The 27,850-nt window shown below is 43.7% G+C and overlaps 1 protein-coding gene across 1 annotated transcript in view; it reads left to right on the top strand.

Moving 5' to 3' along the window:
* Positions 1 to 27,850, top strand: part of LOC138677333 (glyoxylate reductase/hydroxypyruvate reductase-like) — a 137,691-nt gene that overhangs the window by 97,639 nt on the left and 12,202 nt on the right. Inside the window, exons 7-8 of the mRNA XM_069767386.1 lie at positions 5,843 to 5,978; positions 10,138 to 10,268. Of these exons, the coding sequence (XP_069623487.1) occupies positions 5,843 to 5,978; positions 10,138 to 10,268 (267 nt within the window). The remainder of the gene's footprint in view (positions 1 to 5,842; positions 5,979 to 10,137; positions 10,269 to 27,850) is intronic.

Below are 27,850 nucleotides of genomic sequence, written 5' to 3'. Positions count from 1 at the left end.
CTCCGGTACCGATTTCTCCGGTACCGGAATTATCTGGACATGTGAAAGAGGCCTAAGATTGTCACTATCCAGTTATACCTAATTTCCTGCTTCTTTATGCCCATTGTACCAGTCTAATTCTAGGAGACTCAGACTGGCAGCTATTTTTGCTGCTAAAATTTGTTGTGAGAGGAGGAGGGAAAGGGTGAATGCACCCTCACTAAGGACTTCAGAGATTTTAATATTTTCTGTGACAGGTCTCAAAAAATATATTACTATTTTTTTTTTTAATTTCCACCACCAAGATAAAATAAAACCCATAGTTTTGGTGTTGCCTCAGCTATGCTGTTCTGGAGAATAATGTTGACCAGTATATTACCTCATAGCAGATGCCATAAAAAAACAAAACACAAAAAACAATGGGGAAATTGCATTTTTTTTCCTATGATTTTACTGCACTTGGAATTTTTGCTCCTGTATTCCAGTACACTGTATGATAAAATAAATGGTGTCATTATCCCCTTCACGACCTTGGGATTTTCTATTTTTGCGTTTTCTTCTTTCCAGAGCCATAACTTTTTTTATTTTTCTGTCAATATGGCCACATGAGGGCTCGTTTTTTTGCAGGACGAGTTGAACTTCTGAACAATACCATTGATTTTACCATATAGTGTACTGGAAAGCAGGAAAAAAATTCCAAGTGTGGTGAAATTGCAAAAAAATTGTGCAATTCCACAATCGTTTTTTTTTTTATGTCCACTAAATGATAAAACTGACCAGCGATGATGGTTTTCCAGGTCATTATGAGTTTGTAAATACAAAACATGTCTAGGTTCTTTTTTATTTACCATATATACTCGAGTATAAGCCGACCCGAGTATAAGCCGACCCCCCTAATTTTGCCACAAAAAACTGGGAAAACTTAATGACTCGAGTATAAGTAAAAATAGATACCAATAAAAGTAAAATTAAATGAGACATCAGTAGGTTAAGTGTTTTTGAATATCCATATTGAATCAGGAGCCCCATATAATGCTCCATAAAGTTTATGATGGCCCCATAAGATGCTCCATATTAAAATATGCCCCATATAATCCTGCATAAAGGTTAATAATGGCCCCATAAGATGCTCCATAAAGATATTTGCCCCATGTAGTGCTGCACAAACGTTGATTATGGCCCCATAAGATGCTCCATACAGACACTTGCCCCATATAATGCTGCACAAATGCTAATTATGGCCTCATACAGACACTTGCCCCATATAGTGCTGCACAAACGTTATGGCCCCATAAGATGCTCCATACAGACACTTGCCCCATATAATGCTGCACAAATGCTGATTATGGCCTCATACAGACATTTGCCCCATATAGTGCTGCACAAACGTTATGGCCCTATAAGATGCTCCATACAGACACTTGCCCCATATAGTGCTGCACAAACGTTGTGGCCCCATAAGATGCTACATACAGACACTTGCCCATATGCTGTTGTTGCGATAAAAAAAATCACATACTCACCTGCAGCGCCCCAGAGTCCAGGTCGTTGCAGTAATGTCGTTCTTCCACCAGGGGGAGTGATGTTACGTCTGATGGCACCAAAGGAGTTCACCCTGCCAGGTATCACAGCCACACACACACTTCACACGCCGGTCCACCAGGGGGAGCTAAGGGTTCTATGTACTAGGCCACTCCTCAGAAAGGGTAAAACTGGTGGGTTGGTTAGGAAGTCAGTCAGTTAGAGCCAGGAGAAGGAGAGGGAGAGAAGCAGCCTGGGCTCGGCCCAGGGAATTCCTGTCAGGCAGACAGAGGAACAAGGAAGAACATCAGCGGCTCAGTGGGAAAGAAGGACACGGAGCTGCGCCTGCAACCCATGCGGCAGCCTCCTAAAAAAGGATAAGAAAGGAAGTGTGCCATAGTGAGTGAGCACAGAAGTCATAGCAACAGGAGTGAAACAACAGTGGGAGACCAGCTAGAAGCAGGCTGCCTCCATCTGAGTGCAGATCCGGTGGCCGGAACACCGAGGGAATAATAGACTCTACACTTTACTTCAGAGACCGGCAGGGCAGTTGATTCCAAGTTGGCTGTCCAACCTAAACACCTAAGCAGACAAGGTGGCAACGCGGAGGAGGGGCATCTCTAGGGTCGCTATAAAATAGCCTCAGGCCACCACCGTCATACGGGTTTGTCCTATCCATCTGGGGGACAGAGACAGAGAAGTAACAACAGTGAGGGCCTTATGGTAGCTAATGCAAGTAGGGACCTACTACGTTACTGTGCGCAAGGGGAAGGCTACTGATTTCCACCTGGATAAGGGGACTCTGGAATTGCCATCAGACCAGCCGGACCCTGCCTACCCTGTCATCCGGCACTCTGGACTGTGGATGCTGAAGCCTTCAGTAAAGATAAAGAGACTGCACCCTTTGTGTCCTCGTTATTTACCGCGCCTTGCACCATCCACCATCATCATCTACACTTCTGGGAAGCCCTGGGGATATACTTCACCTGTGGGAAGGTATACAATTTAGCTGCCATTCCATCACCCCAGCGGACCCCTAAGCAGCGTCGGTCACCCTGACCGAATACCACAGGTGGCGTCATGAACACTACCGTTATCTACGAACTCTGCCTTTTATTGGGCGCCCCTCATAGGGCCACAGTCCGGGTCGGGCCACCGTGACATCCTCGCTGAGGGAACTGAAGGACCCGGTACCGAATACCCCGTTGCCCTTACGTGGGGGCGATCCACACCTCTCTGTCGCTCAGGCCCCCAGCACTTTCAATATTCACCTGCTCCTCGTTCCGGCGCCGCTCCATCTTCAGCACTGACGTTCAGGCAGAGGGGGCACACTAACCATGTCATCGCGCCCTCTGATCTGAGCGTCACTGCAGAAGATGCTAAAGACGGAGCGGCGCCGGAACGAGGAGCAGGTGAATATTGCGCAGCGCTCCCCTCCCCGTTATACTCACCTGATCCTGGCATGGTCCCTGCTTCCCGGTGCCGGCAGCTTCTTCCTGTATTGAGCGGTCACCGTTACCGCTCATTACAGTAATGAATATGCGGCTCACCCCTATGGGAGGTGGAGCCGCATATTCATTACTGTAATGAGCGGTACCATGTGACCGCTCAGTACAGGAAGAAGCTGCAGCGCCGGGAACCAGGGACCTGCAGGGACCGCGCCAGGAGTAGGTGAGTATAATTAGACAGCCCCCCGCTCCCCCTCCCCTGCAGACCACTGGGTATGACTCGAGTATAAGCCGAGAGGGGGACTTTCAGCCCAAAAAAATGGGCTGAAAATCTCGGCTTATACTCGAGTATATACGGTAAGTGGTGGATAATATCCAAACTTTGTAAAAAAAAAACGCTATTTTCTAAGACCTGTAGCATCTCCATTTTTCGGGATCTGGGGATGGGAGAAAGCTTATTTTTTTGGGTGCCTAGTTGATGTTATTGATACCATTTTGGGGTAGATATGATGTTTTGATCGCCTGTTGTTGCATTTTTATTGCAATATTGCAGCGACCAAAAAACGTAATTCTGGAGTTTTGATTTTTTTCTCGTTACCAAGTTGACCGAATGGATTCGTTCTTTTTATATATCTTTTGTATCGTTTATGAACGCACCGATACAAAATATTTGTAATTTTTTGGTTTTAATATCAATGTGGCCAAAAGGAGGTGATTTCAAGCTTTATATTTTTTCATAGTTACATAGGTTGAAAAAAGACCTAGGTCCATCAAGTTCGACCTTTCTCCACCAATTGTTCATTTTGTCACTAAATGACCATTAATCCACATTATTATGTGTATTGAGGAAATCATTCAGCCCTATTTTAAAAGCTGTTATAGTGTTTACCATTACTACCTCTTGTGATAGGTAATTCCACAGTCTGACTGCTCTAACTGTAAAGAAATTTTTTCTATTTAGCTGCCGGAATCGCCTTTCTTCCACCCGTAGTGAGTGCCCCCTGGTCCTTATTACGGTCTTTGGAAGGAATAAGTCATGTGCCAGTCCTCTGTACTGATCACACATATAAGTGCTACTCACTAAATTAGAATATCATCAAAAAGTTAATTTATTTCAGTTCTTCAATATAAAAACTGAGACTCATATATTATATAGAGTCATTACAACTAGAGTGATGTATTTCAAGTGTTTATTTCTGTTAATGTTGATGATTATGGCTTACAGCCAATTAAAACCCAAATGTCATTTTCTCAGTAAATTAGAATTGTTTATACCACCAGCTTGAAAAATTATTTTAAAATCCAAAATGTTGGCCTACTGAAATGTATGTTCAGTAAATGCACTCAATACTTGGTCAGGGCTCCTTTTGCATCAATAACTGTATCAATGCGGCGCGACATGGAGGCGACTAGCCTGTGGCACTGCTGAGGTGTTATGGAAGCCCAGGTTGCTTTGATAGCAGCCTTCAGCTGGTCTGCATTGTTGAGTCTGGTGTCTCTCATCTTCCTCTTGACAATACCCCATAGATTCTCTATGGGGTTAGTCAAGGTCAGGCGAGTTTGCTGGCCAATCAAGCACAGTGATACTGTTGTTTTTAAACCAGGTATTGGTACTTTTGGCAGTGTGGACAGGTTGCCAGACATTGGTTTAAAAATCAAAAAGCATTTAGGCACCGATTCATCAATACTGAAGTTTTGCATGCCAGGTATGATGAATGGTCTGCTAGAGTAAGTTGTGATGAATTAATTAGAATTTTTTAAATCCAGTAGCCAAAGGCTAAAAAAATCCCATTATAACCAATCCAAAAAAGCAAAAAACTTTTAATTGTTAAATTAAAAATATGAGTAACTGGAGCAAATCATATGTTTCTCTTTTTTTATTTTAATAGCCCCTTGTTCCTCTGACATTAAACATTACAAAATAGGATACAGTCCCGGATGGTTGCATAATGGGCCGCAGTCCGTTTGCTCTATACTAGTTATCAATGTGAGGCTACTGGAGCAGTACACCCATGTAACTACAAATAGGTAGATTCATCCATATGTACAGTATATTACAATTGAATGGCATTACATCAATCTGACTGCTTGAATACATTTAGACATAGATAGGAGTAGGACCAATAAAGAACAGTTAAAATTTAAAGTATGTTTTATTTTAAATTGGTTAAAATGATATTTTTTGTCCTTTGTCTATTGGATTTAAAATATTACTTAATCCCTACTCGACACCACTGTGCAATTTTGGCATGATCAAATTCTTTAGAAGGCATGTTCCTCTTGAATGAATTTGGCGTATCCTTTAGGTACTGGGCACCACCACAGACCGTGTATCGCAGTCCGTGATTGGAGCACCTTTCTGTAGCATTTTATGCCATTATTGTGCCATTAATTAGTATGTATTTTTTAGTTTGGTTTTTGCTTCCTCCACTTTAAAAAAAAATAAAATAAATTTGGTGGACCTGTTTGGGACTGGTGTAAAAAATAAGAAAAGTAGCAAATTGTTCATGCAACTACAAGTTTTGCAAAAGTGTTGCTTCATTTAGCAGTTTGACAGCAGTAAAGTGTCATGAACTGCTTGATGCATGTGAGTCCAATGGGCGGTTCTATGCAGTCATTGACAGTCTTCCTTGCATGACTGGGCATAAAGAGATAGCTGTCAATCACTAGTAGGACCGCCCACTTGACTCACATGTATACAAACACTAAGGATTTCAATTAATTAAAAACTGATCTTCTCCTCTATACCAGGTTGTCATTATATCCGCATGTACTGTACAATGTGATGGGTTCCCTTTAATTTTCAACCATTAAATAATAGGGGAAAAATAAAGGAGACTATACCCTTTGCAGCACATTAGTAACAGTCTACTCTGATTTTTTTTTTATTACAGTTTCCTTGGTTGAACTGGCCAAGCGGTCCGATTTCCTTCTTGTTTGCTGTGCGTTAACACCTGAAACACAAGGGATCTGCAATAAACAGCTCTTCGCCAACATGAAAAGCAGTGCAATCTTTATAAACACCAGCAGGTGACACTAATGATAAGAGCATATAGTGGTCCTCGGTCACGTGCAGGAGACATGGCATACAATACCACGATGGGCCCACCAGAACTGATGTGCAAGTCCAAATTAGAGGTGTTGTGATGAACGAGCTCGGAGAATCATTACAGCACACGCACACACGTAGTGTTTAGCAAAAGATTCCACTTTAATGAAATGCGGGTGAGGTTTATATACACCCCTGGCAGAAAGGGCTTTATGCCAAGAAGCACGCAACTGTTTGGTGGGATTTAGAGATAGATGTTAACTTACAGGGTTATAGTCTGTTCAGAAATGGCCGAACGAATAAGCGAGGGGGAGGGGTGTGTCTATATGTAAAATCATCCTTAAAACCCATCCTGCGTGATAATATAGGTGAACTTAATGAAAATGTAGAGTCCCTGTGGGTGGAGATAAGGGGAGGGGGAAAAATAATAAATTACTGATAGGGGTTTGTTATAAATCTCCAAAAATAATGGAAGCAATGGAGAATAGCCTCGTAAAGCAAATAGATGAAGCTGCGACTCAAGGAGAAGTCATTATTATGGGGGACTTCAACTACCCTGAAATAGATTGGGGAACAGAAACCTGCCGTTCCAGCAAAGGTAATCGGTTTTTGACAACTATGAGAGACAATTACCTTTCACAACTGGTTCAGGACCCAACAAGAAGGGGGGCACTGCTAGACCTAATATTAACCAACAGGCCAGACCGCATATCAAATATAAGATATGGGGGTCACTTGGGGAATAGTGATCACAAAATAAGAAGTTTTCATGTATCCTTTAATAAGATGTGTAGTAGAGGGGTTACAAGGACACTAAACTTCAGGAGGGCAAATTTCCAACGGATAAGAGAGGATCTTGGTGCAATTAACTGGGACGATATCCTGAGACATAAAAATACACAAAGAAAATGGGAGACGTTTATTAGCATCCTGGATAGGACCTGTGCACAGTATATTCCGTATGGGAATAAACAAACTAGGAATAGGCGGAAACCAATATGGCTAAATAGAGCTGTAAGGGGCGCAATAAGTGACAAAATGAAAGAATTTAGAGAATTAAAGGAAGTAGGTAGTAATGAGGCATTAAATAAATACAGAAAATTAAATAAATTATGTAAAAAGCAAATCAAGGCAGCAAAGCTTGAGACAGAGAGACTCATTGTCAGAGAGAGTAAAAATAATCCCAAAATATTCTTTAACTACGTAAATAGTAAGAAACTAAAAAATGATAGTTTTGGCCCCCTTAAAAATAGTCTGGGTGAAATGGTGGATGAGGATGAGGAAAAAGCCAATATGCTAAATGACTTTTTTTCATCAGTATTTACTCAAGAAAATCCCATGGCAGACAATATGATCAGTGATAACAAAAATTACGATGTACGGTGGCATCTAAAAATCACTAAAATTGACAAATCTCTGGGCCCGGATGGGATACACCCCCGAGTACTGCAGGAATTAAGTACAGTCATTGATAGACCGTTATTTTTAATCTTTAAAGACTCCATAATAACAGGGTCTGTACCACAGGACTGGCGTATAGCAAATGTGGTGCCAATATTCAAAAAGGGGACAAAAACTGAACTCGGAAATTATAGGCCAGTAAGCTTAACCTCTACTGCGGGTAAAATTCTGGAGGGCATTCTAAGAGATGCTATGCTGCATTATCTGAAGAGGAATAACCTCATGACCCAATATCAGCATGGGTTTACTAGGGACCGTTCCGGTCAGACTAATCTCATCAATTTCTTTGAACAGGTAAGTTCCGGACTGGACCAAGGGAACCCATTGGACGTAGTGTATATGGACTTTTCAAAAGCTTTTGATATGGTGCTGTCGGGGTCGTCACACACAAAAGGTTGATACATAAAATTAGAATAATGGGGATAGGGGAAAATATGTGTATGTGGGTTAAGAGCTGGCTCAGGGATAGGAAACAAAGGGTGGTTATTAATGGAGCACACTCAGACTGGGTCTCGGTTAGCAGTGGGGTACCACAGGGGTCAGTATTGGGCCCTCTTCTTTTTAACATATTTATTAATGACCCTGTAGGGGGCATATAGAGTAGAATTTCAATATTTGCAGATGACACTAAACTCTGCAGGGTAATCAATACAGAGGAGGACAATTTTATATTACAGGATGATTTATGTAAACTAGAAGCTTGGGCTGATAAATGGCAAATGAGCTTTAATGGGGATAAATGTAAGGTCATGCACTTGGGTAGAAATAATAAGATGTATAACTATGTGCTTAATTCTAAAACTCGGGGCAAAACAGTCAATGAAAAAGACCTGGGAGTTTGGGTGGATGACAAACTCACATTTAGTGGCCAGTGTCAGTCAGCTGCTACAAAGGCAAATAAAATAATGGGATGCATTAAAAGAGGCATAGATGCTCATGAGGAGAACATAATTTTTACCTCTATACAAGTCACTAGTTCGACCACACTTAGAATACTGTGCACAGTTCTGGTCTCCGGTGTATAAGAAAGACATAGCTGAACTGGAGCAGGTGCAGAGAAGAGCGACCAAGGTTATTAGAGGACTGGGGGGTCTGCAATACCAAGATAGGTTATTACACTTGGGGCTATTTAGTTTGGAAAAACGAAGGCTAAGGGGTGATCTTATTTTAATGTATAAATATATGAGGGGACAGTACAAAGACCTTTCTGATGATCTTTTTAATCATAGACCTGAGACAGGGACAAGGGGGTAGCCTCTTCGTCTGGAGGAAAGAAGGTTTAAGCATAATAACAGACGCAGATTCTTTACTGTAAGAGCAGTGACACTATGGAACTCTCTGCCGTATGATGTTGTAATGAGTGATTCGTTAATTAAATTTAAGAAGGTTATATATACTAGATTCCTTGATAGGGTGTTGATCCAGGGAACTAGTCTGATTGCCGTATGTGGAGTCGGGAAGGAATGTTTTTCCCCAAAGTGGAGCTTACTATTTGCCACATGGGTTTTTTTTGCCTTCCTCTGGATCAACATGTTAGGGCATATTAGGTTAGGCTATGGGTTGAGCTAGATGGACTTAAAGTCTTCCTTCAACCTTAATAACTATGAGACTGTGTCCACGTGTTTGGTCCAATCCAGTTTTCTCAGGCACTTGGAATGAGTAGGGGAAAGTTTCCGTGTAAAAGTGCTACGTGACATATTCAGAGCATAAAATTTGAACTGAGATGACAAAATTGATCCTGATTTCCCACACTCACCAAATGACTAGAGCTGGCCATAGACATTAGGGTACTTTCACACTAGCGTTTTTTTAAATCCGTCACAATGCGTCGTTTTGCAGAAAAAACGTATCCTGCAAAAGTGCTTGCAGGATGCGTTTTTTCCCCATAGACTTCTATTGACGACGCATTTGCAACGGATTGCCACACTTTGCATCCATCTTGCGACAGATGCGTCGTGCTTTGGCGGACCGTCGGGAGAAAAAAACGCTACATGTAACGTTTTTTTATCCTGACGGACCGCTTTTTCCGACCGCGCATGCTTGGCCGGAACTCCGCCCCCACCTCTCCGCACCTTACAATGGGGCAACAGATGCGCCGGAAAAATGCATCCGCTGCACCCATTGTGCAATGCAGCAAACGCTAGCGTCGGAATCTCTCCCCGACGCATTGCGACGGGGAGATTCCGACGCTAGTGTGAAAGAGGCCTTAGATATCTGTAGGACAAACTTTCATTTCGCTGACAGCTATACCTCCTGATTCCCTCGTACACAGGAGTGCTCGGCTCCGCTAAGTGCTCCTGATGGAAGAGCCTCTGTCAGAATCATCTCCTGCCGAACAAAAGATTTATGGTCTGAAATTCAAAGTGCCCAATTCTTGTGTCCCACAAGAATCTGTCTGTGACAGTCAGGAGGCCCCAATACACATTACATGGTCAGCCAATCGTGCAACAGGTTCAGCTGACATTTAGCGCAATTGAACAGGGGCTTTATAATCTATACCTAGACATTTTACTGCTCACTCCAAAAATGACTGTGTAATCACCGCCCCCAGAGATGCATTTAGTAGCTTACAAATCAAGAGAGTCGCAATCCTTTATTTATTCATCAAACGCTTTATTTTTATTAACCCAAATCTCATTGCTTATCAATTTTTGTATGTAAAATGTCTTCACCACACAGGGGAGCAGTGGTGAACCAGGAGGACCTTTACCAGGCATTGGTGTCTAAAGAGATTGCAGCCGCTGGACTTGATGTAACAGTGCCTGAGCCGCTTCCTACAGATCATCCTCTCTTCAAACTGAAAAACTGCGGTATCTTTCCTCTGATTATATTTCAAGTCTAAGGGCAGAAGCACATATGTTTTTTGTGTCTTGAGAGGAATAAAGTTAATTTTCTCTTGGGTGCCACACTATTGGTGCATCAACATTAACCATATATCTGCAGGTTAATGGGGTTATTGGACTTGGCAGATTCCCTTTAAAGGGGACCTGTCACCCCCTTCCCAGGCGTTTGAAACTGCCCGTCTGTCCTCATATGCAGTCTCGCTGACTGCGCCTGTGCGGCTGCGCTGCTTGTGAATCCCAGCTCCTCAGTGTCTTATGATTTATTCACACTGCGGGGCTGGGATTCCTGGGCATGCGCACTGCGTGTATAAGCCACTCACCCAGCGCTCACTGCGCCTGCCCCAGCGGCAGATTTCAAAACAAACAGCGCTGAGGAGGCGGTGCCCGGTGCCAAGAAAACTTGAGTGATGGCTGTGAGGCGTCTGCAGCAGGGGGGGAAAGACCTGCCTCCAGGACTGAAGACAGGTATTTCGGGCAAATTAAAAAGCGGATTATTTCCGCATTTACAGCACCAATAACTAAAAGAGCCACCTTGTCAGAATGCAGCATTACTGCTGCACAAGGTGGCTCTTTTAGTTTCAAACGCCTAGAGGGGGGAGGGGGGGCGGTGACAGGTTCCCTTTAAGAATGAATTACTCTTTTTAGCCACAATATGAGATAACCCATTTGTGAACAACAGTATTATACGCACTTCATGAAGATTTATATTTGCTGTGTATTGTCAGATCTTTAGCATTATTCTTCATTTCCAGTAATTTGTGTATCTTTATATGATACAGATTTTTCACTAATTTGTTTAAGTAAGATTATCAATTATGCCCTTATGCTCCATGCAGGGCTGGTTTCAGACAAAGTGGGATGGGGCAAAAGTTTAAAATGGGGTCCCAAATGCTAACATATTGCACCATCACATAGAAACATTTTGGCTGTATTTACATGCGTTTAGTTCAGGCCATTAAAAGAGAGTGATCGACAATATTGAAGTCGTTCAACACTTGTTGCCCGGCCTCCTTACACCAGGAAGAATGACGGGCACAGAACAATCACTAGTAGATCAATCTGTTCACATACAGTATAATGTTATCAGCAGCACAGGGCGAAGTGCTGCTGAGAACAATGATTTTTGTTACGGAATAAACAATCCAATCACTAGGCAGCATTTTGCTTGTTTAGTATAATACACCCTAGTCCTCCATATTGTATAATGCACACCCTATAGTCCTCCATATAGTATAATGTACGCCATAGTACTCCATATAGTATAATGTGCCCCATATCCCTCCATAATACACTTCCCATAGTCCTTCATATAGTATAATACACTCCCCATAGTCCAATACACTCCTCGTAGTCTCCATATAGTATAATACATTCCCCATATCCTCTCTGTAGTATAATGCACTCCCCATAGTCCTCAATATAGTATAATGCATCCCATAGTCCTCCATATTGTATAATGCACCCCCATAGTCCTCCATATAGTACAATGCACTCCTCATAGTATAATGCACCCCAAAGTCCTTCATATAGTATAATGCATTCCCCATAGTCCATGATACAGTATAATGCAGGGCCCATATAGTACATATAGTATAATGCACTTCCCATTGTCCTTGATAGAGTATAAAGCAGCCCCCATATAGTATAATGTAGCCCGATATAGTATAATGCAGCTCCTGTATAGTACATATAATGTAAATGAATCCCATAGTCCTCAATAGAGTATAATGCAGCTGCACCATAACGTATAATGCAGTCCCCCATAGAGCATAATGCAGCCCCCATAGAGTATAATGCAGCCCCCATAGAGTATAATGCAGTCCCCATATAGTATAATGTAGCCTCATATAGTATAATGAAGCTCCTATATAGTACATAGAAAAAACACTGGAGTATATGTCCATATTTAAACAAGTTACAAGTTTATTATGTCACAATTCACAAAACATAAATATATACAGATTAGTTCATATAAATACAAAAAATACCAACTAATTCAGTCAGGGAAAGACCGGGTAGCACAGACCAAAATACAGTGTGGGTCACACCCGATGCCGTAAACAAATAACAATAAAGTGCATAGTGCAAATATGGGCAGGCAGAAACACGGAGGTATATTTAATCCGTATGAAGAAGTCACTTGGCCCTATGCAGAGGCTCCAAAAATCTAAGGAGAAACAATCATTCCCAATCCGGGTTCTTACCCATACACTGGCATCAAAGAGGATGCCACACCGTAGACGGTGCACAAATACAGAGACATCAAGACGTGCAGACTGAAACACCGAGATACATAGACATCAATATAAAAAGAGCCATCTAGTGGGCAAATCTCTAAATGTTTCAAGATAGTGATCTGAAGCACCATCTAGATGAAAAAGTGCTGGTGTATGGAGATAAAAGAAAACAAAGAGCAGCAAGGCAGAGTACAAAATAGAAAACTAGTATAATATGTTCTTACATGAATGTGCATAAAAAAGTACATAGATGATCAAAGGGGTTACCATGGAAGTCAGTAGGTCATATGCTATGTGCATGTACCAAGTGCCCAAGTAGAAAGTGATCTTATGGATAATAATAATAATATAATAATAATTTTTATTTATATAGCGCCAACATATTCCGCAGCGCTTTACAAATTATAGAGGGGACTTGTACAGACAATAGACATTACAGCATAACAGAAATACAGTTCAAAACAGATACCAAGAGGAATGAGGGCCCTGCTCGCAAGCTTACAAACTATGAGGAAAAGGGGAGACACGAGAGGTGGATGGTAACAATTGCTTTAGTTATTCGGACCGGCCATAGTGTAAGGCTCGGGTGTTCATGTAAAGCTGCATGAACCAGTTAACTGCCTAAGTATGTAGCAGTACAGACACAGAGGGCTAATACTGCATAAAGTGAATGAGAACATAATGCGAGGAACCCGATTGCCTATTTAAAAAAAATAAATAAATAAAAACAATAGTTTTTTTTTTATTTATTTTTTTAAATAGGCCACACAGGGATCGTTAGGTTAATACAGGGTGGAGCGCGGTAATTTGCTGATTTGGGAATGAAATAAAAAAATTATGATCATTAGCAAAATTTATTTTATATTTTAATTATACTGAACAGTAATGGAATTTTTAAATTACATAGTTTTAAATAGTGTATCTGGCAAATGTCGACCTTCGCTATCCACACACTGCTGCATACGTTTTCTGAAGTTTTCATGAACTCTAACAAGCATGTCCACTGGTATTCTGCCAATTTCAGCTTCAATATTGTTCCTTAGGTCTTCCAAGGTGTTGGGACGGTTGATATACACCTTAGACGTCAGGTAACCCTAAAGGAAAAAAATCGCATGGGGCAAAATCTGGTGAGCGTGCTGGCCAGTTCACATCTCCCCTCAAAGAGATAAGCCGTCCAGGAAACATTTGCCTCAAACAATTCATGGTAACCCTCGCTGTGTGTGCAGTGGCACCATCCTGTTGGAACCATGTATCCTCTAGCTCCATTGTCTCAAGAGCCGGCTGAAAATAATCCTGTATCATAGACAAGTACCGTTCGGAGTTCACAGTTATGGCACGACCATTATCCTGAAAAAAGTAAGGACCAATGATGCCTACTCGTGATATGGCGCACCACACAGTGACGCGGTCCGAATGCAGAGGTCTCTCGTGAACTTCTCAGGGGTTTGTTTCACTCCAGTAACGCATATTTTGTTTGTTTACACACCCACTGAGGTGAAAATGTGCCTCATCAGAAAAAAACACAATTGCCTCACGGGGTATCATTGCTAACATGTCTTCACAAGAGGTCCGCCGTGTCAAATAGTCCCATGCTGACAAATGTTGGACCACGCACATTTTATACGGGTGAAAATTCAGTTCATCATGAAGAATCCGGTGGAGAGAACGTCTTGAAATGCCAAGAGCAAATGATTGTTTCCGAGCAGAGCGTTTCGGAGATTGCAGTACTGCTGCTCTAACTCTCTCGATGTTTTGTGGTGTTGTAATCCTTCTCTCAGGTCCCCTTCGTACACATGACACATTCCCTGCTGTTCTGAATGCATTCACCCAATTTACAATTGATTGCCGTCCAGGAACACGTCCGCGTGGAGGAACAGCGAATTGTAAACGAAAAGCACGCTGCACTGTAATGATCGAGTGGGCATTTGAAAAATACTCTTCAACACAAAATGACCTCTCCTCACGTGTCCACTGCATGATGGCAACTGAAAGGCAGAGGAATACAAATCTCCCATCAGCCACTGTAAGCCACACCCACTCTCTCCTCTCTTCGACCGACAGTGCCGCCACAGCATGCAGTGCAAAAAAGCAAATTACCGCGCTCCACCCTGTACATTGAGGCGGTAGGCCAGTCTGAACAAATGAGTTTTTAGGGTACGCTTAAAACTGTGGGGATTGGGGATTAATTGTATTAACCTAGGTCGTGCATTCCAAAGAATCGGCGCAGCATGTGTAAAGTCTTGGAGACGGGAGTGGGAGGTTCTGATTATTGAGGATGCTAACCTGAGGTCATTAGCGGAGCGGAGGGCACGGGTAGGGTGGTAGACTGAGACCAGAGAGGAGATGTAGGGTGGTGCCGAGCCATGGAGTGCTTTGTGGATGAGGGTAGTAGTTTTGTACTGGATTCTGGAGTGGATGGGTAACCAGTGTAATGACTGGCACAGGGTAGAGGCATCGGTGTAACGGTTGGTGAGGAATATGATCCTGGCAGCAGCATTCAGGACAGCATTCAGGAAAGTTTGGTAAGAGGGAGGCCGATTAGTAGAGAGTTACAATAGTCCAGACGAGAATGAATAAGTGAAACAGTAAGAGTTTTTGCAGAGTCGAAGGTAAGAAAAGGGCGAATTCTAGATATGTTTTTGAGATGCAGGTAAGAAGAGCGAGCCAGTGATCGGATGTGGGGGGATAAATAACAGCTCATAAGATACAATGATCAGCAAGTGCACAACAAATTGTAATTCAGCATAAAGGCGTCTTAATATAATACTAACGCTGAGAAAACTCAATAAAGTGCAGATGCAGAAGAAAGGAGATGTAGGGAAAAATAGGATGTACTCAAGTGACAGGTAGTATACATATAGGTAAATGCATGGAGGCTTTGTAAGAAATAAAATACCAGGATGATAAAGCTACTGTAAAGGGCTGGGAGGTGGAACCTCTGTGCCGGAGACCAAGGAGAGCCAAGAGGTGCATAACTAGGTGCACTCACATGGTTACTGTATGAGAATTCGGTCAAAGGCAGGAATTCGGCCCAGTTACTGTGGTGAGCAGTAACAAAGTGCCAGAAGAAATTAGTCAGGATCTGACCTGCTCCACCTGGCCACTGGACTGAGGATAGTAGGACGATGAGAAATCCAAGGTAACATTCAGTAGCTTACAGGTAGCCCTCCAGAAATGAGAGGTAAACTGGGTGCCTCTATCAGAGACAATGCAGAACGGGAGACCATGAAGGAGAAAAATATGTAAAATAAATTCTTTTGCCAGCACTGGCACAGATGGAAGACCGGGTAGCAGAGTGAAGTGGGCCATCTTGGAAAAGTGATCCACAACCACCCAGATGACTGTACTCCTGGCTGATACTGGCAGATCAGTGATGAAATCCATAGCAATATGCTGCCAGGGAGCAGATGGCAAAGGCAAGGGAAGCAACCGACTGGTTGGAAGCTACATGGGAGTCTTGTTTTGGGCACACGAAGGACAGGCAGACACGAAATCCAAAATGTCTTAGCGCAGGGTCAGCCACCAATAGTGTTGGGAAATTAGGGAAACCGTTTTTTTTCTGTCTGGCATGAGTGACCACAGAGAAGAACCTGCTTCCTATCAGGTTCCACTACATAATTTTTAATGGAGGGAAGACGAGACGAGTCCAACAGAGTGACTGTAATTATTTTGGAGGACTTGATGATATGTTAAAGCTCCTCCTCCTGGTCGGAGGCCTGGAAGGACCTGGAGAGAGCACCTTGCTGTTTTTATCAACTGGACAAAAATGGAGATTGAAAATGAAGGGAGCGAAGAACAAAGACCACCTGGCTTGTCAAGGGTTAAGTCGCTGTGCAGATTGCAGATAGGTGAGGTTCTTGTGATCAGTGTATATAACCACAGGGTGTATTGCTCCTTCAAGAAAGTATCGTCACTCTTCCGGAGCCAGCTTGATGCAGAGAAGATTTTAGAAAAGTAGCCTCAGGTCATCATGCGACCAGATGAAGGCTTCTAGGCAAGAACAGCATCAACCCCTGAGGAAGAAGTATCCACTGTGATGCAGTGACCCATGTTACTGCCAGGGGGTGCTGTATGTGCTCCTCAGGATACACATGGAGGCGTATCTGTAATGGTGATAATGAGACAGTGTCCAGCATGATTGTAAATGCCTGGCCGCTATGTGTCGCAGAGGGAGTCTGCGCTGTAATCCTGTAGTATTGTTGTCTGGGACATGTAGTCCCACAAGTATTTGTATACAGTCGTCAAAAGGGAGGCTTGCAGGGTTAGTCGGAGAGCTGGGCGGGACCACCCACACCTTCCACCTATGGGGGTGGTTACAGGTACATAATGTGACCAGGGTTTGGGTCACATGTTCAGAGTGTATGGACTGGAATGATCAGTGTGTAAAGTCCTGGATGGCTGGATGGTCTGTGTTTGGAATGTCCTGGAGTGGACTGGATTCCTGGAAGCACATGGTGAGGCCATGGACTGAGGGCCTGTGTGTTGGAAGTGCCTGGGACTGGACTTCCTGAATAGCGCACGGAGAGGTCGTATCTGCAGAGCCTGTGATGACTACTGTGTTGGGGAAGCTACAGTTCTGTCTGCGGGTCTGGGTTATCTGAAGTGCCCTGGTCGCAAGGACGGTGATCCCAGTTCGGCAGCTTCCCTTGGAACAAGGACTGACAAGAGTCAGTGTGTGGAGCAGGAGCTCCTGTCAGGTAACTCCAGATAAAGAGGGTTACGGGCAGAGAAGTATCTGCCATTGGAACAGACTGTCAGTGCTATGATGTTCCGTTGATGTAAATAATGAACTGTTCGTGGTGCGGTTTATGATGTTTAATAAACTGGATAAACGCCCACAGAAGCAGGACGACCTGACACCACAACAATAGGAGCCCTTAAAGGGACCACACTTCTTGTTTTTCACACTATCTAGAAAACGCAGTTTGAGAAAGACCCGAGGCAGGGTCGAAACGTTACTACTTCGTTTATACTCCCTGCTGTGTGTGTATATATGAAAATTTTGTCTCAACACATGTGAATAAATACATCACATTTTTGCAAAGATATACCATAAGAGTGCGGCTAATTTTTCTATAATAAACTGGATAGACTGTTTTTGTGAAAAAACGTGCTTGAGTGCTTTAATCCCGTTGCTAAGTGAGTGCCCCCAACACACTCAGGTAGCTCTATCTTAAGGCCCCGTCACACATAGCGAGATCGCTAGCGAGATCGCTGCTGAGTCACAAGTTTTGTGACGCAACAGCGATCTCAGTAGCGATCTCGCTATGTGTGACACGTACCAGCGATCAGGCCCCTGCTGTGAGATCGCTGGTCGTGTCGGAATGGCCTGGGCCATTTTTTGATCGTTGAGGTCCCGCTGACATCGCTGAATCGGCGTGTGTGACGCCGATTCAGCGATGTCTTCACTGGTAACCAGGGTAAACATCGGGTTACTAAGCGCAGGGCCGCGCTTAGTAACCCGATGTTTACCCTGGTTACCATCCTAAAAGTAAAAAAACAAACAGTACATACTTACCTACCGCTGTCTGTCCCCGGCGCTGTGCTCTGCTCTCCTCCTGTACTGGCTGTGAGCGTCGGTCAGACGGAAAGCAGAGCGGTGACGTCACCGCTCTGCTTTCCGGCTGCTGTGCTCACACAGACAGTACAGGAGGAGTGCAGAGCAGAGCGCCGGGGACAGACAGCGGTAGGTAAGTATGTACTGTTTGTTTTTTTTACTTTTAGGATGGTAACCAGGGTAAACATCGGGTTACTAAGCGCGGCCCTGCGCTTAGTTACCCGATGTTTACCCTGGTTACCGGCATCGTTAGTCGCTGGAGAGCGGTCTGTGTGACAGCTCTCCAGCGACCAAACAGCGACGCTGCAGCGACCCGGATCGTTGTCGGTATCGCTGCAGCGTCGCTATGTGTGACGGGGCCTTTACACCACCTACAGAAAGATTTGCTTGTTATGGTCGTGGTGATGCAGCACAGAAGCTGAGGAGAAGGCCTGCTTGAGTGATACAAAGGCATTTTCTGCTTCTGGAGTCCACTCCTTAGAATTGGCCCCATTTCAGGTCAAGGCAGAAATAGGAGCAGTCTGAGAGGAGAAATGTGGAATGAATAGGTGATAGTAATTAGCAAACCCAAGAAACCGCTGGATAGCCTTATGTCCGTCTGGATGGGGCCACTTCAGGACAGCGGATACCTTGTCGGGATCCATCTTCAGGCCAGTCTCAGAAACAGTGTATCCAACAAACGGGAGGGAGATCTGCACGAAGATGCGTTTTTCATATTTGGCATACAGACGGTTTGTTCTTAATCTTAACAGAACCTGACAAACGTCCCTCCTGTGTGTAGGCCAATCGGGAGAGAGCACCAAGATGTCGATGTCATCTAGGTACACTATCACACATGTGTAGAGTAGGTCCCGGGAGATGTTATTAACCAGTTCTTGGAAGATACTGGGGTATTACAGAGAACAAACTGCATAACGCGATACTCGTAATGACCGTCCCCAGTGTTATAGACCATTTTCCATTCCTATCCCTGGTGAATTCGTATCAGTTTATACGTCCCTCGTAGGTTGAGTTTCATGAAAACTCTGGAACCTTTAAGGTGATCAAACAGCTCAAAGATGAGAGGTAGAAGATACTTATTCTTAATCGTGATTTGGTTGAGACCCCTATAGTTGATACAGGGTTGCAGAGAACAATCCTTCTGCATAAAGAAGAATCCTGCTCCGGCCAGGGAGGAAGATTTCCAGAAAAATCCCATGGTGAGGTTCTCTTCTGTTTACTCAGACATGGCACGAATCTCAGCCTGTGACAGAGGATAGATTCGTCCTCGTTGAGGAGATGTGCCAGGCAGAAGGTCAATCAGACAGTCATATGGCCTATGAGGTAGAACAAGTCTCCCCTTCCTTTTTGTCAAAGACATCCATATACGTCCAATATGCCGCAGGCAAACCAGGCAAATTAGTGGGAGAAGTCGGAGGTCGGGCAGGATAAATGGGAGCAAGGCAACTCTCCTGACAGACTTGACCCCAGCAGAGTACTTCTCTGGACCTCCAGTCCAAGACAGGCTTGTGTCTCTGCAGCAATTACAGACCTAGAAGCAGATGGTGAGACAGACCAGACAGCACATAAACAGAGATCTTTTCTGAATGCAGCATTCCCATCCAAAGTTCCACTGGTTCGGTCATGGAAAGGATGGCCTCAGGTCTTCCATCCACCGATGAAACCACCAACGGATCCTGCAGATGTTGGACCGGGATCTTATATCTCTCCAAGAGGGCCTGTTGGATGTCCAGGTAGCCTGATTCAACAAAACGGATGTCGGCAAAGTAAACAGCTGCTGTCATAGACAATGATGGAGAGGGGTAATTCTTGCCCAGAATGGCTTCTCCAACAGACCCTAGGCTCTGGACTCAGTCTCTAAGGACTTGAGCGGATGACATGCTCGGAACTGCCACAATAGAAGCATCTACCCTCGGTATGGCCGACCTCTTGGTGATGCTTGGCCATTGTCACCTGGTCCACTTGTATAGACTCTGGGGAGGAAGCCGAGAGTTTTCTCTCAGGGGTCACCTCCCTGGAGCACTCCTGGAACCTGATGTAAATCCGTGTAGCCAGAGACCAGGTCATCCAGAGTGTATGTTGCGACTGACCAACTCGTCTTTGATTCGCACAGAAAAGCCCTCCCAAAAGGTGGCCACCAAAGCTTCATTGTTCCAGGTGAGTTGAGAAGAGAGTGTGCGAAAACGCACAGCGTACTGACCTACTGTGAGGTTTCCCTGATGTAGACAGAGAAGAGAGGAGAAAGCTGAGGACTCACATCCAGGTTCATCGAAAACCTTCCTGAAGGCCTCTAGGAAGGACTGGAGATTTGATAAAAGGGGACCCCCTCTCTCCTATAGGGGATTGAGAAAAGCCAAAGCCTCACCAGAGAGATGGTACATGATAAAAGCCACTTTGGCCTGGTTGGAGATGAATTGATGAACCAGGAGTTTGAAGTGCAGCATGCACTGATTATTAAACCCTCAACATAAGGCAGGGTCTACCCCATAGCATCGAGGCGCAGAAAGATGGGATCCAGAACCATGCTCATGGCTGGCAGGCTGTTGGCTCTCAGCTTGAGTAGGAGCAGGTGCCACCGAAGTTAGCAATGCATTCAGATGGTTGGTACAGTCCATATGTAGGAGAGCATTTAATTCTGCTGCTCCATCTGGTGAGAGGCCTCCACGTACAGTCTGAGAAAAGGGAGACCTGGAAGCCAGCGGATTCCATGGCCTGTGCACACTGTAATGGGCTGGGAGGTGGAACCACTGTGCCATGGACCAAGGAGAGCCCGGACTGGTGTAACAAGGTGCCTCACCAAATCTGACCTCAGATACACGGCGGCTGATGACACCGAGATCAAAGGAGAGACTCAGGAGGTGGAACCAGGTGCTACTCCAAGGCTGACCTCAGGAATATGGCACCTGACCCCCTGGAGTTGGGTAGTCAGGACGGCCCCAAGGAAGGAACGGTAGATGTAGGCAGGCACTGTAGGAACACAGGAACCACAGATACAGACTGGAACTGCTGACATACAGTTGAACTGTCAAGGCTGATTGCCAGGCAGGCATGGCTGAATGGCAGACAGGCGGACACGATTGGTAGACAGGCAGGCGGGAATGGCTGGCAGACACGGCTGGTCATCAAGGCAGGTGGGCATGGCTGGAATACGAGCACTATGACCTGAACTAACAAGAGGGTTTTAGGAACAAACTTAACATGTTGCACAGGCACCTCCATGGTGGAAGAGGTGCCTTAAATAGTAAGTGTCCTCCAGCAATTGGTTAGGCTTTCAGAAGGACGCACACTTTAAAAGAGGGGAAGTGCGCACGCATCCTAAGCACAGTGCCCTGGGACCTGCGCGTGATGCGCACACCGCGGGCAGCTGCAAGCTCAGAAGAAGGAGAGAGCAGGATGAGGTACACTGTGGTGAGTTTGCCATTGTATCTGCTGGAGGAGAGGGGCAGAGACATCCACACTACAGCTGTGCAGGCAGGGACCCCGACACACGTTTGCAAAACATGCGTCGGGGTCTCTGCTTGCACAGCCTTATCGTCAGCCGCCGTGTATCCAAAATCAGATTTGGTGAAGTACCTAGTTACGTCCCTCTTGACTCTCCTTGGTCCACGACACAGAGTTTCCACTTCCCAGCCCATCACAGCAACCTTATCATCCAGATATTTTATTTCTTACAGAGCCTCCATGCATTTACCTGTATTAATATTATTATTATTTATTTATTTATTTATTTATATAGCATCATTAAATCCATGGTGCTGTACATGAGAAAGGGTTAGATATAAATTACAGATATCACTTACAGTAAGCAAACCAACAATGACAGACTGATACAGAGGGGAGAGGACCCTGCCCTTGCGGGTTTACATTCTACAAGATGGTGGGGAAGGAGACAGTAGGTTAGGTGGTTGCAGCAGCTCCGCTGTTGGTGAGGCGGTAGCTCCGGTAGTGGTGAGGAGGCAGCGGGGTCCGTGCAGGCTGTAAGCTTTCTTGAAGAGGTGGGTTTTCAGGTTCTGTCTGAAGGATCCGAATGTGGTTGATCGTTGGACGTGTTGGGGCCCAGAATTCCAGAGGATGGGGGATACTCTGGAAAAGTCTTGGAGGAGGTTGGATGAGGAGCGAATAAGTGTAGAGTAGAGAGGGAGGTCTTGGGAGGATCGGAGATTATGTGAGGGAAGATATCGGGAGATTAGTTCAGAGATATATGGAGGAGACAGGTTATGGATGGCTTTGTAGGTCAGTATTAGTAATTTGAACTGGATACGATGAGGGAATGGGAGCCAGTGAAGAGATTTGCAGAGGGGAGAAGCGGAGGAGTAGCGATGAGAGAAATGAATTAGTCGGTGTCACAGACGTGGTTTCTGGTACCACAGTGCCTCCGCATGCGTGGTTTTCACGCTGCGCTGACCTGCATAGAACGCAACATGTTGCATTTTGTTGCGGTCGGCGCAGCGTGAAAACGACACATGCGTAGGCATCCGCATGGCCTGCGTACCCAATGTTAAAGATAGGGTAAGCAGGACGCATGCCGACGTAGGTGGAGCAGAAGGAAGAGGAGCGGCAGTGGGCAGGGCTTAACGGAGGAACTACGCAGTCCTCCGCAAAAACCTCATCCACAAATGTGAAAAAAGCCTAAGTGAGCACCGGACTCTTCAGCCTCTGATGGTGAGGTTAGACTTGGCTCCAGATGAATGCCAGGTTACACTCCAGGACAGACCAACGGACGCTCATCATCTGGACCCAGAAGGACAGACTGGATGGTGCAGCAGGGAGAGTATGTATCAGAGTGCAGCAGGCAGAGTGCTTGCTCAGGGCACCAGCACTTGCGATACTTACCTCTCCCTGTTCCACCGCTACGGCATCTTCCGCATCTCCTGACGTCCGAAGAAGAGCAGCCGGCAGTGACGAGATATGGGTATTTCTTTTTTTTTTCTGTTTGGAGCAATATATATGGGGCCATCCTATATGGAGCATTATATATGGGGCCCATTATACACTGGAGCATCATATATGGGGCCCATTATACACTGGAGCATCATATTTATGGGCCCATCATATATGGGGCCCATTTTATATCGAGCATTACATGAACCCATCATACACTGGGGTATCATATATGGAGCCCATTATATTTCGAGCATTATATGAGCCCATCATACACTTGAACAAAATGTATGGAGCAATATATGGGGCTCATTATGCTTTATGGAGCAAGATATGGGGTCTATTATATACTGTATGGAGCAATATATGTGGCTCATTAGTCTGAATGAAGCAATATATGGGACCCATTATACAGTATGGAGCATAATATGGGGTCCATTATTCTGTATGGAGCACTATGTGATGCCCATAATACTGTATAGCGCAATACATGGGCTCATTATTCTGTATGTAGTACTATGTGGTGCCCATAATGCTGTATGCAGCAATATATGGGACTCATTATTTTGTATGGAGCAATATATGGGGCTCATTAATCTGTATGGAGCACTATCTGGTTCTCATAACACTGTATGGAGCAATACATGGGGCTCATTATTATGTATGGTGCACTATGTGGTAGTCATAATACTGTATGAAGCAATACATGGGGCTCATTATTCTGCATGGAGCATTATGTTGTGTCCATAATACTGTATGGAGTAATATATGGGGAGTATTATTCTGTATGGAGCAATATATGGGGTTCATTATTCTGTATGGAGCAATGCATGGGGCTCATTATTCTGTATGGAGCAATATATGGGGATCATTGTTCTTTATGGAGCACTATGTGGTGCCCATAATACTGAACAGAGCAATACATGGGGCTCTTTATTCTGTATGGAGCACTATGTGGTGCCCATAATACTGTATGGAGCAATATATGGGGTGTATTACTCTGTATGGAGCAATATATGGAGTCCATTATTCTGTATGGAGCAATATATGGGGATCATTATTCTGTATGGAACAATATATGAGGATCATTATTCTGTATGGAGCACTATCTGGTGCCCATAATGCTGTATGGAGCAATATATGGGGCTCATTTTAATGTATGGAGCACTACGTGGTGTCCAAAATACTGTATGGAGCAATATATAGGGGCATATTATTCTGTATAAAGCAATATAAGGGGGCCATTATTCTGTATGGAGCAATGCATGGGGCTCATTATTCTGTATGGAGCACTATGTGGTGCCCATAATACTGTATGGAGCAATATATGGGGATCATTGTTCTTTTTGGAGCACTGTGGTGCCCATAATAATGTACGGAACAATACATTGGGCTCATTATTCTGTGTGGAGCACTATGTGGTGCCCATAATACTGTATGGAACAATATATGGAGTCCATTATTCTGTATGGAGCAATATATGGGGATCATTATAATGTATGGAGCAAAATGTGGTGCCCATAATTCTGTATGCAGAAATATATGGGGCTCATTATTCTGTATGGAACACTATGTGGTGCCCATAATACTGTATGAAGCAATATATGGGGCGCATTATTCTGTATGGAGCACTATGTGGTGCAATACCGTATGGAGCAATACATGGAGCTCATTCTGTATGGAGCAATATATGGGGCTCATTATACTGTATGGAGCAATACATGGAGCTCATTCTGTGTGGAGCAATATATGGGGCTCATTATACTGTATGGAGCAAAATGTGGTACCCATAATACTGTATGCAGCAATATATGGGGCTCATTATTTTGTATGGAGCACTATGTGGTGCACATAATATTGTATGGAGCAATACATGGGACTCATTAGTCTGTATTGAGCACTCTGTGGTGCTCATAATACTGTATGAAGCAATATATGGGGCTCATTATTCTATATGGAGCAATATATGGGGCCCATTATTCTGTATGGAGCAACATATACAGCTCATTATTTTGTATGGAGCACTATGTGGTGCCCATAATACTGTATGGAGCAATACATGGGGCTCATTATTTGGAATGATACCCAAAAAGATAATGGACACCAGAGCTATAAAAGTAACAATTTTATTGAGAGACAAGTTTCTAAAATATTATACAAAAATGTTAAAAAACACAAGTACAAAAAATGATGCAATGGGAAAGAGCGCGCCCCCCGAAGAAGCCACATTGCGAAACGCGCGTCGGGGCCTCTTGTCCACGCACGGCAATAGCGGCAGCAGGTTGGTATATGGTCTTTTAGTATACCGGTTACTTATGTTACCTATATCCCCTCCAGCCACTTGGCAGGCATAGGTTGTGGCACTGCTTCTATTTGCTTCTTTCTCATAGGGGATCCATTTGGATTAATTCCTCAGTGTATCTTTGTACCACCTTGCTGTCTGCTATATTACTTAGCTTGGAGTCTTTTTTCTTCCCCCCCGGCATAGCTACCTATTTTTTTATTTACACTATATATATTTTTTTTTGAGTAACTATCTGGTGTTTGGTACCCTTAGCTAGAGTTATCATGCCTGGGAGTTGATTTACTTATGTGTATGTACGGTTTGCTTACTCAGCATTTTCGATTTGCTCCATTACTATTAACTGTACCCGTGCGTGGTACTAGGTTTACCCTTCTCTTTCCCATTGCATCATTTTTTGTACTTGTGTTTTTTAACATTTTTGTATAATAATTTAGAAACTTGTCTCTCAATATAATTGTTACTTTTATAGCTCAGGTGTCCATTATCTTTTTGGGTATCATTATATTTAATATGGCGGAGCATATACGTTGTTTGCTCTTTGTATAGGTTTACTCATTATTTGGAATGGAGCACTATGTGGTGCCCATAATACTGTATGCAGCAATATATGGGGCTCATTATTTTGTATGGAGCACTATGTGGTGCCCATAATATTGTATGGAGCAATACATGGGGCTAATTATTCTGTATGGATCACTATGTGGTGCCCATAATACTGTGTGGAGCAATACATGGGACTTATTATTATGTATGGTGCACTATGTGGTGGTGGTCATAATACTGTATGAAGCAATACATGGGGTTCATTATTTTGTATGGAGCACTATGTGGTGTCCATAATACTGTATGGAGCAATATATGGGGCGTATTATTCTGTATGGAGCAATATATGGGGTTCATTATTCTGTATGGAGCACTATGTGGTGCACATAATATTGTATGGAGCAATACATGGGACTCATTAGTCTGTATTGAGCACTCTGTGGTGCTCATAATACTGTATGAAGCAATATATGGGGCTCATTATTCTATATGGAGCAATATATGGGGCCCATTATTCTGTATGGAGCAACATATACAGCTCATTATTTTGTATGGAGCACTATGTGGTGCCCATAATACTGTATGGAGCAATACATGGGGCTCATTATTTGGAATGATACCCAAAAAGATAATGGACACCAGAGCTATAAAAGTAACAATTTTATTGAGAGACAAGTTTCTAAAATATTATACAAAAATGTTAAAAAACACAAGTACAAAAAATGATGCAATGGGAAAGAGCGCGCCCCCCGAAGAAGCCACATTGCGAAACGCGCGTCGGGGCCTCTTGTCCACGCACGGCAATAGCGGCAGCAGGTTGGTATATGGTCTTTTAGTATACCGGTTACTTATGTTACCTATATCCCCTCCAGCCACTTGGCAGGCATAGGTTGTGGCACTGCTTCTATTTGCTTCTTTCTCATAGGGGATCCATTTGGATTAATTCCTCAGTGTATCTTTGTACCACCTTGCTGTCTGCTATATTACTTAGCTTGGAGTCTTTTTTCTTCCCCCCGGCATAGCTACCTATTTTTTTATTTACACTATATATATATTTTTTTGAGTAACTATCTGGTGTTTGGTACCCTTAGCTAGAGTTATCATGCCTGGGAGTTGATTTACTTATGTGTATGTACGGTTTGCTTACTCAGCATTTTCGATTTGCTCCATTACTATTAACTGTACCCGTGCGTGGTACTAGGTTTACCCTTCTCTTTCCCATTGCATCATTTTTTGTACTTGTGTTTTTTAACATTTTTGTATAATATTTTAGAAACTTGTCTCTCAATATAATTGTTACTTTTATAGCTCAGGTGTCCATTATCTTTTTGGGTATCATTATATTTAATATGGCGGAGCATATACGTTGTTTGCTCTTTGTATAGGTTTACTCATTATTTGGAATGGAGCACTATGTGGTGCCCATAATACTGTATGCAGCAATATATGGGGCTCATTATTTTGTATGGAGCACTATGTGGTGCCCATAATATTGTATGGAGCAATACATGGGGCTAATTATTCTGTATGGATCACTATGTGGTGCCCATAATACTGTGTGGAGCAATACATGGGACTTATTATTATGTATGGTGCACTATGTGGTGGTGGTCATAATACTGTATGAAGCAATACATGGGGTTCATTATTTTGTATGGAGCACTATGTGGTGTCCATAATACTGTATGGAGCAATATATGGGGCGTATTATTCTGTATGGAGCAATATATGGGGATCATTATTCTGTATGGAGCACTATGTGGTGCCCATAATGATGTATGGAGCAATATATGGGGCTTATTATAATGTATGGAGCAAAATGTGCTGCCCATAATACTGTATGGAGGAATACATGGGGCTCATTATTCTTTATGGAGCACTATGTGGTGTCCAAAATACTGCATGGAGCAATATATGGGGCGTATTATTCTGTATAAAGCAATATAAGGGGGCCATTCTTCTGTATGGAGCAGTGCATGGGGCTCATTATTCTTTATGGAGCACTATGTGGTGCCCATAATACTGT

The sequence above is a fragment of the Ranitomeya imitator genome, chromosome 1, assembly GCF_032444005.1.
Source record: "Ranitomeya imitator isolate aRanImi1 chromosome 1, aRanImi1.pri, whole genome shotgun sequence".
Lineage (NCBI taxonomy): Eukaryota > Metazoa > Chordata > Amphibia > Anura > Dendrobatidae > Ranitomeya > Ranitomeya imitator.
This window is presented reverse-complemented; position numbering and strand designations above follow the sequence as displayed.